General features: G+C 30.3%; 2 protein-coding genes across 2 annotated transcripts; both read left to right on the top strand.

Annotated features, from left to right (window-relative positions):
- Positions 1 to 2,173: 2,173 nt before the first annotated feature.
- LOC111714477 (arylsulfatase B) lies at positions 2,174 to 7,358 on the top strand. Its single transcript, XM_023489594.1, has 8 exons — positions 2,174 to 2,213; positions 2,961 to 2,998; positions 3,553 to 3,605; positions 4,395 to 4,497; positions 6,234 to 6,394; positions 6,541 to 6,604; positions 6,793 to 6,837; positions 7,263 to 7,358. The coding sequence occupies exons 1-8, from the start codon at positions 2,204 to 2,206 to the stop codon at positions 7,356 to 7,358; spliced, it is 570 nt and encodes a 189-aa protein (XP_023345362.1). The 5' UTR covers positions 2,174 to 2,203.
- Positions 7,359 to 7,400: 42 nt separating this feature from the next.
- LOC111714476 (arylsulfatase I) lies at positions 7,401 to 14,694 on the top strand. The gene is made up of 13 exons (XM_023489592.1): positions 7,401 to 7,490; positions 7,596 to 7,642; positions 8,026 to 8,092; positions 9,147 to 9,187; positions 9,673 to 9,736; positions 10,018 to 10,084; positions 10,393 to 10,455; positions 10,804 to 10,894; positions 11,232 to 11,292; positions 11,819 to 11,911; positions 13,163 to 13,249; positions 13,660 to 13,728; positions 14,310 to 14,694. The coding sequence occupies exons 1-13, from the start codon at positions 7,401 to 7,403 to the stop codon at positions 14,475 to 14,477; spliced, it is 1,008 nt and encodes a 335-aa protein (XP_023345360.1). The 3' UTR covers positions 14,478 to 14,694.
- The last annotated feature ends 469 nt before the right edge of the window (positions 14,695 to 15,163 follow it).

Genomic DNA, 15,163 nt, shown 5'->3' with positions numbered 1-15,163 from the left:
AAATATTCATGTTTCCTATTTTGAAAACTGATAATTTTTATTTGTGGTTTCTCTACCAAAGTGACTCATGCATTTCTTTTAAAGGGGGGCACAATGTTGCCAAGGGGGGACAAAAAAAATGTTTCCCCCCCCTTCACGAATGCTCTTGTACTCTGTTTTAAATTTATCTTTTTTATTATGTTATTATGAATTTTGGAGACAACTTTCGTTACGCAGTCAAGTAAGCTTTGAATCAATAGCTATATGCTATAATTATGCCTACAGAACAGAAAGTAAACTAGTCTCTCAGGTCTTTGAAACCTATGGAGATGACAGTACACAATCGGAAACTGATGAAAATGAGTCTGGTCTGGAGTCAGGTATTCCAGTGGATTTGCGTGGTTTCTTGAAGTATGCAGGGTGTAATGTTGATGCTTACACTATCACTGATAGAAAGAAGAAAAACGATTTTCTAGAAAAAATCTCAGAAAAAAATCAAGGTTACATCTGAAACTGTAGGGGAAGCCACTGGCACTGATCGAATTTTAAGATCTACTGCAATGAAAAGACTCATCTAGTTTTGAAAAAAATCTGGACACAGGCAAAGATTGCAATAAGGACAACACAGGATTGGTAACCATGAATTCCAATGAATTAAATACTGTGAGCTTTATCTAAAGGAATACAGAAATACAGATGATAAATTTTTATTTTACGATAATATGGTTGGATTTTTGTGTCTTTGATCTTAAATTGCAATGTTTTTTTTCAAATTGATTTTAGAAACAAAAATTCAATCATAATTAAGTGTAATCTTGAACGTTTAAAGCTTTGGGACTGTGATCAATCCCAGTTAACATCTGAGGCTAAACTAGGAATTTAGAAAATTATTTATAATTAAAGGGACTGTAGAGTGTAGACTCTCTTAATACATATTGAATTCTTAAAACAATGTTTTATGTCTCTGCTGCATACCTACAAATTATATTTAATCTTCTAAAGGCATTTCTATGTTTAATAATATTACAAAAGGAGTAGATGCTCTGCATATCAAGTTAACTTAATAGAATAGTCTAATCAGTTACTGCGTATGAGATGGGCATCCTTTACTGCTTAGTTTTTATCATTTATTTTTTTACTTTTCATCAGGCTCTGCTATATGAGCGCTGCGATTTAAAGGTTTTCAGCTCTCCAGCAAAATCTAGGAGAATTTGCCAAATACTTTTTAAAAATTAAAGCTTGCAACAATTATGCCTTAAAGTGCTTAAATGTTTAGGGCTTGAGTAATATCGGTAAAATCAAAGCCCAAGGCATTCAAAGTCGACCCTGTTTTAAAAATGGTTGAGATTTATTATATCGGATAAAGATTAAATTAACAAAATACCAAGACCAAGCATTGATTTGGATAATCACAATCTCAAGAAAATGTGTCTCCAACGCCAATGCGCATTTAACATTCATTCTTGAATTATATTTTTAAACCCCCCACCCCACTTATTTTTCAGCAAAAATCGTTCTCTAGGGCAGACCCCAAACGTATACTATTTAATCTAACAGAATTCACAGTTTAAAATATCTAAGGTTTACGATATTGATCCGGTTACAAAGAACAGGGATTAGAAAATCAGAGTTTGTGACATAGCTCAATTCTTAAGTCTTAAAAATCATATAACCGTTCACTTAAACCCTTTATCTTTCAATATACGACGAAAAACACTAATTTTTTTTGTAATTTTATTTTGTATTTTCATAAATTTGTACTGCAGGCAGCAGTACAAATATATCAGGAGTTGCTTCAATATCCTATCAAAAAAAAATCCTCATCTGTGTAGATGCACTAACTCTTATTTGTTTCTTTAAAGTTAAAATTAGTATATAACTCACAAAAAGCATATTTAAGTGCATAAAATTTTGCACGAAGTGCTCCTAAATAGCTTAATTTGAGCACAACTACGACGGGGGTACTATCGACACACATATTGAAATCCATTTCTAAAAACCAAAGATATAAAATTAGGGTGATTAAATTCTTAATTTTATTTTGCCCATTTTGATCCCCCTCCCATCTTTTGAAAACCTGATTGAACACTACTCAAATACGAATAGATTACGGTAAGAATGTTTCAGTTTTCTTCAGAAAAAGACAATATTGTATAAAAATTCCAGGGGAGAAAACTAAATATTTCAGATTTTTAGAAAATGCTAATCTGAATTGTTCAGAAAAATGTTTAAAGGTATAAATATAATTGAAAGAAGTTAAATACTTTTCACAAACTCTAATTCTCTATTTCTTAAATCTTTGCAAAAAAATTTTTAATTTGAATATCAAAGCTGTCAACAAACATTATCTAAAATGTGTTCACAATTTTTGTGGGAATTTTAATTTTTAATATTTGTCAAACAAACACAAAACAGTGAAATTGTTGACGGCGTAATTCTTTCTTATGAAATGTAACAATTGAACTGATTTATTCTTTACAATATACAGTGAAAACCAGAAAACCGTAGAATAGAAAGACGACATTACTAATTAATGTGTATTTTATTTAATTTTGAGAGATGTTTTATCCCGCATTTTTACTCACATGATCTTGGGTATAAAAAGGTTCTTGTTCCGAGGCAAATAAGTAACATATTTTATACCGGCAAAGCAGGCTTCCCTCTTTATTTTTAAACAAAGAAAAAAGTAAAAATCCCGACCTAAAAACATTTTGTCCCGCATAATTACACAAGATATTATAGATATTATGTTTTTACAAGAAAATGGTTTTACTAGTAACTTATCAAACAACTTATTGAGTGAAATGGATCTGTATACACTGCACAATTGTGTGTCATGTTCATTGGACTGTTTAAAGTCTTAACTTGAGTCTAAAAATTGTCTTCATATATTCAAGAGTTTTCTGGTTCTCACTCTAAATATATATTTAAAAAAAATTATAATTCTAAAAGTTAAATTTGAAGAAAATTTTAAAATTTAGGTCGAGGTTTAATCTTCTGTTTACTCTTGTGTCTTCAGGAATCAGTTTTAAGCAAATATAAAATATAAAAATAAAAAAACAAATATCTGTAAAAATAAATGAATGAATTTTACTAACGATTACAAGCATGCCGTGAGAAAATGGTTTTATTATGAGAACCATATACAAGAAATTCTCTCTTTAAAAGTACAAATTTTCTTAATTGTAAATCCTTGTTTCTATATGTGTCTTGTACCCTGTATCCTTGTATCCTTGTATCCTTGTATCCTTGTATCCTTGTATCCTTGTATCCTTGAATCCTTGAATCCTTGTATCCTTGTATCCTTGTATCCTTGTATCCTAGTATATCCTAGTATCCTTGTAACCTTGAATCCTTGTATCCTTGTATCCTTGTATCCTTGTATCCTTGTATCCTTGTATCCTTGTATCCTTGTATCCTAGTATACTTGTATCCTTGTATCCTTGTATCCTTGTATCCTTGTATCCTTGTATCCTTGTATCCTTGTATCCTTGTACCCTTGTATCCTTGTATCCTTGTATCCTTGTATACTTGAATCTTAAAATAAAATGGATTGAAATTGATTGTGTAAAGTTAACATGTTGTATATCAAGACAAAACTTAAATCGTAAACAGAAAAAAAACAGGTGAAATAATAAGAAATCTATTCTAATTTATATGAAGATATTCAGTGAAATATAAAATATACAGAAAACTGTGGAATAGGAAGACGACATTGTAGGAACACTTGTGTATTTTATGAACTACATTGCAAAAAGTGTTAATAGTAACTTAATTCTCTTATCAAGTTGGTAATGTCAGTTTACACTAAACAATTGCTGTGTCGCATGATCATTGGATTATTTAAAGTCATATCTTGAGTCTATAAGTAATCTTTCTGTTCCAGAGTTTTCTGGTTATCACTGCAGTTTTATTTTAAATGTTTCTTTCCAAATATAGCGTAGTGTAAATTTAATGTTTTTATTTCAAATAATTAGAATTATAAATTTTATTTTCAAAAACTTCTGATTAAAATAATCGTCTTTGGTTATTTATTTCATGTTCAAAAAAATCTAGTTATTTCATTAATAACTTTTATATTTTTGATAAAAAATATTATCATGCATCATAGAACAAAATTAATGAATAGCGAGAAGAAGTTCAACTAAGTAGTTTAAATTATACCCCTTCTCTTATTCGCTGGTTCAATTGTTCACGCTTATAAATGCTTTAACTTAGTCTACGTGGTTCAAATACTTCGCTTTTCATTAAATTGTGTCCCAGGGCAATGATGTCGTATTTATATTCATTAAATTTGGTCCCAGGGCAATGATGTCGTATTTATATTCATTAAATTGTGTCCCAGGGCAATGATGTCGTATTCATATTCATTAAATTGTGTCCCAGGGCCCTGATGTGGTATTTATATTATTTAGGAATAGGAATGAGCCTACGAACATAATATTACTAATAGCTGATGATTTGGGTTGGAATCATGTTTCATGGCACAATTCAGATATACTGACTCCTAGAATGGAGGTAAATTAACTATACATATACTCCTAGAATGGAGGTAAATTAACTATACATATACTCCTAGAATGGAGGTAAATTAACTATACAGTATACTCCTAGAATGGAAGTTGATTAACTATACATATACTCCTAGAATGGAGGTTAAGTACCTAAACATACTCCTTAAATGGAGGTAGATTAACTATACATATACTCCTAGAGTTGAGGTAGCGTACCTATACATAATTCCAGAATGGAGGTACAGTAGATGAATATACTCCTAGGATGGTAGTAGAGTACCTAAACATACTCCTAGAATGGAGGTAGATTAACTATACATATACTCCTAGAATGGAGGTAGATTAATTATACATATACTCCTAAAATGGAGTTAGATTAATTATACATATACTCCTAGAATTGAGATTAAGTACCTAAACATACTCCTAGAATGGAGGTAGAGTAAATAAACACACTCCTAGAATAGAGGAGAGTAGATAAACATAATACTAGAATGGAGGTAGAGTAAATAAACATACTCCTAGAATGGAGGTAGAGTACCTAAACATGATTCCAGAATGGAGGTAGAGTAGATAAACATACTCCTAGGATGGTGGTAGAGTACCTAAACATACTCCTAGAATAGAGGTAGAGTAAATAAACATACTCCTAGAATAGAGGAGAGCAGATAAACACAATACTAGAATAGAGGAGAGTAGATAAGCATACTACTAGAATGGATTTAGAGCAGAAAAACTCCTAGAATGGTGGTAGAGTAGCTAAACATTCTCCTAGTATGGAGGTAGAATAAATTGATATACTCTTAGAATGGAGGTACAGTAAATAAACATACTCCTAGAATGGAGGTAGAGTAAATAAACATACTCCTAGGATAGAGGAGAGTAGATAAACATACTCCTAGAATAGAGGAGAGTAGATAAACATACTACTAGAATGGAGGTAGTGTAGATAAACTACTTGAGTAGAGGTAATGTAGATAAACATACTCCTAGGATGGAGGTAGATTACCTGAACATACTCATAGAATGGAGGTGGAGTAGATAAACATACTCCTAGAATAGAGGTAATGTAGCTAAACATACTCATAGAATAAAGAGAGAGTAGCTAAACATACTTCTAAAATGGAGATACAGTAACTTTTGAAAATGGTTACGACCAAAATTGTATTATTATTTTTTCAACAGATTTCAAATTTCAATAAAACCCAAAGAAGTGATGTCAACTTTGATGTTGTAGACATTTAATATTTCAAACTAATAGTTCTACTAGATCTTTAAGACAAAGTTGAAAGTGTCAACAGTTTTCACCATCAGGTCGCAAAATTTCAGTATGAAACTATAAAAGTCCTATGTTCACACTAAATGTATATTTCAGGAAATGTCAAGTGAAGGTATAAGACTGGAGAAGTCCTATGTTCACACTAAATGTATATTTCAGTAAATGTAAAGTGAAGAAAAGTCCTATGTTCACACTAAATGTATATTTCAGGAAATGTCAAGTGAAGGTATAAGACTGGAGAAGTCCTATGTTCACACTAAATGTATATTTCAGTAAATGTAAAGTGAAGATGTAAGACTGGAAAAGTCCTATGTTCACACTAAATGTATATTTCAGGAAATGTCAAGTGAAGATATAAGACTAGAGAAGTCCTATGTTCACACTAAATGTATATTTCAGGAAATGTAAAGTGAAGGTATAAGACTGGAAAGTCCTATGTTCACACTAAATGTATATTTCAGGAAATGTCAAGTGAAGGTATAAGGATGGAGAAGTCCTATGTTCACACTAAATGTATATTTCAGGAAATGTCAAGTGAAGGTATAAGGATGGAGAAGTCCTATGTTCACACTAAATGTAGTCCTTCAAGAGCAGCATTAATGACCGGCAGATATGCTTGGAGGTAAATTTATCTTTAAATTTAAAAAAAAATTAATTATGCTTTCCATTTGGATAAAAGTAAATTTGTGACTAGGGTTCAAGATTGTAAATAAAGAAATGTGTGTAAAAAATGCAAAGACGACTTTTCTTTTATATCCTTGTTTGTAGGTTAGGAGCCCAGCGAGGGGCTTTTGAACGTTATCAAGCTGTTGGACTTAACATATCTATCAAGGAACAGTTTTTATTCAATTAATTCATAAGAAAAGGGATTGTTTAAATATTTTGGTCTGATGTGGAAGGTGAAAATAATAAAAAAGCCTCTTTTAGCGAACAGCTAAAATAAATATTTTTTCTCAATTTTTTTAATTGAACATTTGTTTAGATTATACTTTCAAAATCTTTGAATTTTATTGTTTGAAGATTTTACCAGAATATCTAAAAGAGGGAGGTTATGCAACACATTTGGTAAGAACAATTTCTCATCTGAAATGGACATTTAATCTTTTGTCTAAGCAAAAATGTCGAAGGTCTAAGTTTTTTTTCTGAAATTGCTAATATTGGATTGTCGGTTATCATAACAGTGACTTGAGGATTTTGGAGTAGAGATTTTTAATCTTTTCTTGATGGAAAAAACAAGGATATCTTTCTCATTATTGTTCCGTTGTGAATCAGACATACAACTTTGTAAGTACACCATTGGGTTGCAAAGGGATCAGAAAATTAAAGTGTGTGGCAAAGAACCGATTTCTTTATAAGATTTTTATTGGGTCATATCAAATAAGAATTTCTCAAAATATACGATTGGTTTGACCATCTACAACCTTTTTGGGTAGGTTTAACACATCCCATGATTTCTTCCAACTTGTTTCTCAAGCTTCTTGTGTTCTTAGGTCGGAAAATGGCATCTTGGATACTGCAATACAGCTTACTTACCTAACCAGAGAGGATTTGATACATTCTTCGGATCAAGGTATATAATCATATGACTGAGTACTATGCAAAGCACAAACTTATTTTAATAAAATAAAATGACAAAGGTTTCTTTCTTATTCAGAAAAGTTGATTTTGAGTCATATACAGATGAACAGCGAGGATATGATTTCAGAGATAATGAAAAGGCAAGATTAATTTGAATTTTGGTTTATTAAAACTGTGATTGCCTGAAAAAAATGCTAACAATCATGTTTGCTAATTTGTTTTTTTATTAATTTTATATTTTTAAGGTTTCATATGAAGGTTTAGGGGAGTTTTCTACAGATCTTTTTTCAAGGTATTTCAAATTGATTTAAACATTTTTCACTTTTAGATTCAAAATTTCGATAAAAGAAGGTATAGTTGCAAACAACATTCACCCCCTCACCTCAAAAATACAAAAACTTTCAGTACTGGAAATTTTGAAATCAATTTGTGTAAAAACTGATTTATGTAATAACATGACTAATGGTACAAATAACTGTAAAATATTGTAAAGATAAGAAACTTTTTTTTTGTTTTTTTTTCACTAATTTTTGTTTTCCCTTAAAATTTGGTTTTCGAGCACAAAATTGACAACAAAGTAAAGAGAAAAAAGCCCAAAAACTTTGACATAAAACCTTGCTTGCTGGATCAAACAATTGAACAACAACTTTTCAACAATTTTAATCTATTTACCAGGAAAGCTGTGAATATAATAGAGACACATAACAAATCCCAACCATTATTTCTGTATGTTCCTTTTCAGGTGAAAAAAATAAAATTCTAAAAATACCGTCAAACAATTTTGTTGATTGATTTGAAATAATTCATGAAATGGTATCTTATTAGTTTTGAATATAAATTAAAACTAGCAAAGAGCAATTTTCACTGGGATTGTAAGCGTTAATTTCAAGTGAGCCTCCATAAATAGAAAGTGATTCCCAATTCACAACGGTACCCTTAATACCTTAGTCTGATCAAGTTTAAATTAGACAATAGACAACAGTGTAGAACTCAAAAGACAGAAGATGCTTGGAAAAAAGATAATAAGAAGCTGGACAGTAAAATCTACCAGGGAAGGAACTCGAGGGGTATTTGTTCCCCAAACTAATGATCCCGATTAACTGCGGCTGCGGAACATTCATCACATAAACCGTTCCCCAAAATCGATAATAATGAAAATCTCTTTATTTCCTTGAAAAAATACATTTAATTAATACGGTTACATATTGTGAAATTAATGTTTATAATGAAAAAAGTGCTTACGATCTATTATCCGGAAGACGGGGGCAAATGGAATATAAACAGTACTGAAATGACGTTTTTGACTTCTGAAATAAAGTGGCAATTGATTTTAAATGTAAATCACTGTTTTTTATAAATATTATTCTTTTGTTTAACTTTTTGAACTGTATCACTGCACGTGAAGATGTTTATACTATCTGAGAGGTTAAGTTTGGTTTGGTCTGGCTCCGAGAGAAAATCTAACTCAAAGACGACTTTACAACGGAGAACTCAATGTTTAGGGTTAACAAATAGACATCCGTGTTTAAAAATTGTAAAACTGATTATTTTCAACTGTGGTTTCTCTAAAAAGAGACTTTTGCATTTCTACTGCAGGCAAATATAGAGAAATTATCAGATAAAACACTCTAAAAAAATGACAATATCATCCACATTATTGATCAGAAAAAAGATTAAAGGGTACCGAGATGAATCAGACATTGCGATCTTTACATAGAGTCCCTTTAAGAAGTGCTTCTGGTAAGGTCGATATTAAGAAGAACATTTTCTAATATTTCAGTTTATTACTTGTTTAGGCTCCTCATGGACCAATTCAAACTCCACCACAAAAATACAGGTAATATACAGGTTGGGGAAGGGGGGGATATTTTTATGCCTGATTTTAGCTTTAAATTAACATTCCAATTTTTAAGACATGTTTACATTAATCTAAATTATTTATTTGTCGTCCATCATGAATTTAGAAAATAAATTAATGTTTGGCGTTTTCTTTTTTAAATATTAAATGTAAATAAATGAATATAAAATATAACAAAAAAGATGCCTTTTGATTAAAGAACAAGATCACATAATGGGACAGTAAGCATAAGTTCAAGTGACCCTCCATGCAGAAGGATGGCAATGCCTGATTCAGAATGGTTGCAGAATAAATTAGAAATCAATAATAATAATTTTAAAAACTGATTATTTTCAATAATGATAGAATTAAATACTTTTTAATCTAAAATCACGAAAATATCTTTAACATTATTGATCAGATCCCTACTACAGTCCCTTAATTCCCATAGTTTTGTCTACCTCCCATAATAAAAAATTGATTAGATCTATGTATGATGGGAAGCGTCTTAGAAACAACATAGATCTGGATATGGCCGCCACTATAACAGTAAGCTTCATGAAAAATAACAAATAAAAAAGATTGAAAATTTAAATATGTTTTTCTACGAAAATAAGTCGGGGGTAGGGATGGGACCAACTTTTTCGGAACAGAAACCGTTTTCGAAGTTGCCCTTTTATATTTTACTGAAATTTTATTTTTCACTATGACACCCTAGAAAAGTGACTTCTTTAATGGAATAAGGGGAGGGGGGGGGGAGGGTTCTAAATAAAACTCTCCGATGAAGGGTGTCTCTGACAAAGATCATTTTGAAAATGGTTCTTATTCAGGCATTAGATACTGCAGTTGGAGAGATATATGATGCTTTGAAGAGAACTGGACTCTATCAAAATTCAGGAAACAAATATTTTTTATCTAACTAACAGAAAGAAAAGAATAAATCACACAAACTCTAATTTTCAAATCCCCATATTTTTGCAACCTTATGGTGTAATTAAAGTTATTGAAATGCTTAGCTTGATATATCAAGTGTCAACGACAGATCTGGTTATAAAAATATAGGGATAAAAAAATTCAAATTTGTGGCAAGTATTCAGTTTCTTGTGAGGTCAAACCCGTTTTTTTTTGTAAAAGCTTAAAAAAACGGAATGCACAAATTGAAATACATATTTCTGATGAAGAAATAAAATATTAATTGTGTCCAGTTATAATCTTTACTACTGACAACGGCGGAGCAGTCACAGAGAATTCAAACTTACCTCTAAAAGGTAATTTTTCATTATATATGTAACCCGAGCTACATGGAATTTAACCAACAATTTAAGCGACATTTGACATTTAATGAATCTTGTACCATTACAGTAAAGAAAGCATTTCTAAATTTCGAACATTTGGTTCGATATTATGAACATAATCTTAAAGATATCTTGCAAATTTTTATTATTATTTTGGTCATGACAAAAAATGGTATTAGGAATGACTTTACGGCTTGAAACTGCCCTCATTCAATATTTTTAAGATAAAGTATATTATATACTGCTCTAGCTTCCTAGAACAGGAATATTCAGAGCTCCGGCTTTGATAGCGCTGTAATGATTTTATGATTTCTATTTAAGGGACCAAAGAGCAGTTGTATGAAGGAGGAGTGAAGGGGGTCGGGTTCGTGAACAGTCCTTTGCTTAGGAAATCAGGAATATCTAGTGATAGGTATTAAAGAAATTTTATATTATTTTAATTCAATTCTTTTTTTATTTTCTGAAAACTTACTAAAATCTGGAAATTTCTAGTCCTATATCTTTGCAACCTTTGATATTTTAAGTTAGACTATTTGATCTAACAGAATTCGTAGTAATAATAGAAATTTCAAAAGTTTACGAAATCAGACCTGAAATATTTAAACTCAGTAAACTAGAGATTGAGGCAAGTAATCATTTATTTTACTCAGAAAATTTTCAAACTACCTTTTATATAGACTCCTGTTTTGAATTACTCTTTATATCGATTGCCGGCGAAAAAATATTGCAATGTTAAAGTATTTTTTAAGGTTAATGTTTATAACAGACTGGTTTTCAACAATTCTTAATCTCGCCTCGTTAGGTCACAAGGTAAAGCAATAAACATTTTAATTACATCAAAAAAATCATCGAAAAAATAAATATGCACAGCAAAAATTGAATTGTATCTGTAAAATATAAAATGTTCTCAAAAGTCTTTCTTGATATGCTTCAAAATAATAGATATAAAAATTAATTATATAAATTGGTATTACCATAGTTTATTCTTACCTTTCCGTTTTCAATTATATTATTTTGATAGTCATTCATAACAGTTTTATCATTTTCTATAAAAAAATCAAAGAAGCAAACGGTACAAGTCCTGCCAATCAGAAGAGAGCTTGGTTACTATAACTGTCATCATTTCTTAATTAAATTCAATTTTTTTTCTATTTAAAATAAAATTTCATCTTTTAAACTTTTTTTTGCAATATCAAACTCACCGAAAATTAAATACTACGAACTTTTTATTAGAAATTTTGAACTAACATAGTCCTGCGGATACTGATTCTATTGATAGAAATTACTAACATAATGATAGAGATTTAAACTTTGATAGAAATCTCTAACATTTCAGATTCCCGAGGATACAGATTCTATTGATATTTGGCCCACTATCTCCAGACAGAATAAATCCCCGAGAGATAGAATAATATTAAACATTGATCAGGTCTTTTTAGAATATATATATATTTAAATACTAAACATTGATCAGGTCTCTTTAGAATATATATATATTTAAATAGAATAATATTAAACATTGATCAGGTCTCTTTAGAATATATATATATTTAAATATTAAACATTGATCAGGTCTCTTTAGAATATATATATATTTAAATAGAATAATATTAAACATTGATCAGGTCTCTTTAGAATATATATATATTCAAATAGAATAATATTAAACATAGATAAGGTCTCTTCAGAATATAAATATTTAAAATCAGGAAATAAGAAAATTAATCACAGCTTGTGATCCATAAAGGTGTGGCATAGGTAGATGACATTTAATCAATCTTATGTGTATTTGATGTTGTAATTAAGAAGATAGTTTTACCAGTATAACTTGAAAAAATCAACTATTTTAGTAAAGTGGGTCTGTGTACATTGCACAATTTCTGTTATTCATGTTCATTAAATTAGTTAAAATTTTAACTGAAGTCTAACAGTCATCTTTCGTGTTTAGGGCCAACTGTAGAAAAAATGGTCAAAAAAAAATTAAGCTAGGATCAGTAACATTTTGCCTAGTCCAATTTCGCCTAGTACTCATTCGCCTAGTACTCATTCGCCTAGTACTCATTCGCCTAGTACTCATTCGGCTAGTACTCATTCGGCTAGAACTCATTCCTCTAGCACTCATTCGCCTAGTACTCATTCAGCTAGAACTTATTCGCCTAGCACTCATTCGCCTAGTACTCATTCGCCTAGTACTCATTCACTTAGTACTCATTCACTTAGTACTTATTCGCCAAGTACACATTCGCCAAGTACACATTTTCCTGTATAACATTTTGCCTAAATAACAATTTTCTTGTATAACATTTTGCCTATATAACAGTTTTCCTGTATAACTTTTTGTCTTAATAACAATTTTCCTGTATAACATTTTGCCTTAATAACAATTTTCCTGTATAACACTTTGTCTAAATAACATTTTCCTGTCTAATATTTTTCCTTAATAAAAATTTTCCTGTATAACATTTTGCCCAAATAACAGTTTGCCTGTATAACATTTTTCTTATATAATAGTTTTCCTGAATAACATTTTGCTTATATAACTGTTTAGGATAATGTATTATTATACCTAGTTATATTTTAAAGTGACTATTTAGGATAATGTTTAGTTACACCTAGTTATATTTTAAAGTGACTGTTTAGGATAATGTATACCTAGGTATATTTTAAAGTGACTGTTTAGGATAACCGTGAAGGATTATGGTCTGCTGCAATTATGGATGGAAAATATAAACTAATCTGGGGGCAGGATTATCTACTCAAACAGAAGGTAATCTTACTTATGTTCATGTTCATTTAAGGGAGTGTATACTTATGTTCATGTTCATCAAAGGGAGTGTATACTTATGTTCATGTTCATTAAAGGGAGTGTATACTTATGTTCATGTTTTATATTTTATAATATTTTATTTTATTAGAAAACGTTTTAACTGATTTGGAAAAATGTGATCGAGTGGTCCGCGGCATTCTTAGATAGTTGCGCAAGCGACAAGAGAAATAATCAAATTCAAAACAAATTTATTAAAAAATATTTTAAAATATAAACTATATACAAATGTGGCGAAAGATAATCGACGACTGTAGGTTGTAATATCTGAATGGTTTGTTTGAAATTAAATTGATTTTTTTACGGTCTAAGTCGTATATTGAACTTTTCTGAATTTGTATGGTATGATTTAGATGCCACAAGACAGTTGTAAGTTTGAACTATACAACCTGAAAAAGGATCCACTTGAAACCACCAATTTGGTAAGTTTTTTTTTTACAAAGTGTAAATTACATTTACAGCTTAAAGATTTTTCCCTCATTCTGGTATTGGGACATTTCACAGAAAGACATTTCACAGATCAAAATCATAAATAGGACATTTGATTTGTAAATTCAACCTCAGCTAATTTAATTTAACAGTATTTTTGGGTTGTAAAAGTATAGGGATTTTGAAATTTAATCAGAGTTTGTCGTAAAAACTCAATTTCTTTTCATATTTTTAAAATTTAAAATTTTTGAGCAGGGACAGTTTTACAAATTCCAAAAAAATGTTTTTTCCTATTTATTAAACTATATATAACAATAAAGAAATGATTCTCTATATGTCCATGTAAAAAATATTTCAAATCTTTTCAAGAATAAGAAATAAACTACATTTATTATCAGTGTTCCAGAATAAAGTTTTTTTGATTGCAAAATTTTGCTTAAGACTTTTGTTATTCATATATCTACAGTTATGGCACTAGCAACGCTAAACTCTCAGCAGTCTTTTGCAACTAAAATAAAATGTCGACAATTGTTCCACTGATATTATGGTTACCACTGAATCCCCTCCTGTTTAGGCTGCTGGTGGAAAGATGAAGAACAAGGTTGAAGAGCTGAAGAATATCCTAATGGAAGAATATAAAACTAGATTAGTACCTGCTGATTATCCTTTCCCAACTAGTGCTGGATTTCCAGTCAACTGGGATGGGATACTTTCTCCAGGCTGGTGCTCTGCTAAGGTGTAATCACTCTGGTTCATTGAAGTATCAGACTGACATCTGATACTATCTCCAGGGTTGGTTTCCGCTAATATTATCACTCCGGCTCATTTGAAGTACTGGGCAAACCTCTAATACTTTATTTGGGATGGTAATCTGCTAATCTACCACAATCTCAAATTTTCCCTATATATTTGGAACCTGATGTGTACACCTTTGATGTTTCAAATTTAGATTATTTGATCTAATAGAATTCATCGTTTGAAATATCCAAGGTCTACGACATTGAGTGGCAAAGAATAGGGATTAGATAATCTGAGTTTGTGGCAAAGACACAATTCTTTTATGACAAAACCTCTTTAATTAGATCTGACCATTTACAGACTGATTGAACAAAATTGCATAGCCTGTGATAAACAAATGAACTATTCTATTTCAAGAACGGGTTAATTTTCGCAGTGGTTATAAAATAATGTCAAGGTTTTTATCTTGATATATTTACCTAAATACCTTTCATGGACGTTATATCAACGTCAAACAAAGTTGCAATAGATGCAACTATTAAACGATTTTATGCTTCTTAGACAACTGAAATAAGAGCAATTTTAAGGTAATAAATAACAATAAATTATTATCTTTAAAATCCCTTTTACACAGGCAATAATAAATTTTAAAGATTTCAAGTTAAAAAATCAAATTGTTAATTAAAAAAC

This window comes from Eurytemora carolleeae, unplaced genomic scaffold (assembly GCF_000591075.1).
Source record: "Eurytemora carolleeae unplaced genomic scaffold, Eaff_2.0 scaffold1556, whole genome shotgun sequence".
In the NCBI taxonomy this organism is placed as follows: Eukaryota; Metazoa; Arthropoda; class Copepoda; order Calanoida; family Temoridae; genus Eurytemora; species Eurytemora carolleeae.
The sequence above is the reverse complement of the archived record's forward strand: the minus strand, read 5'-3'. Positions and strand labels throughout refer to the sequence as shown.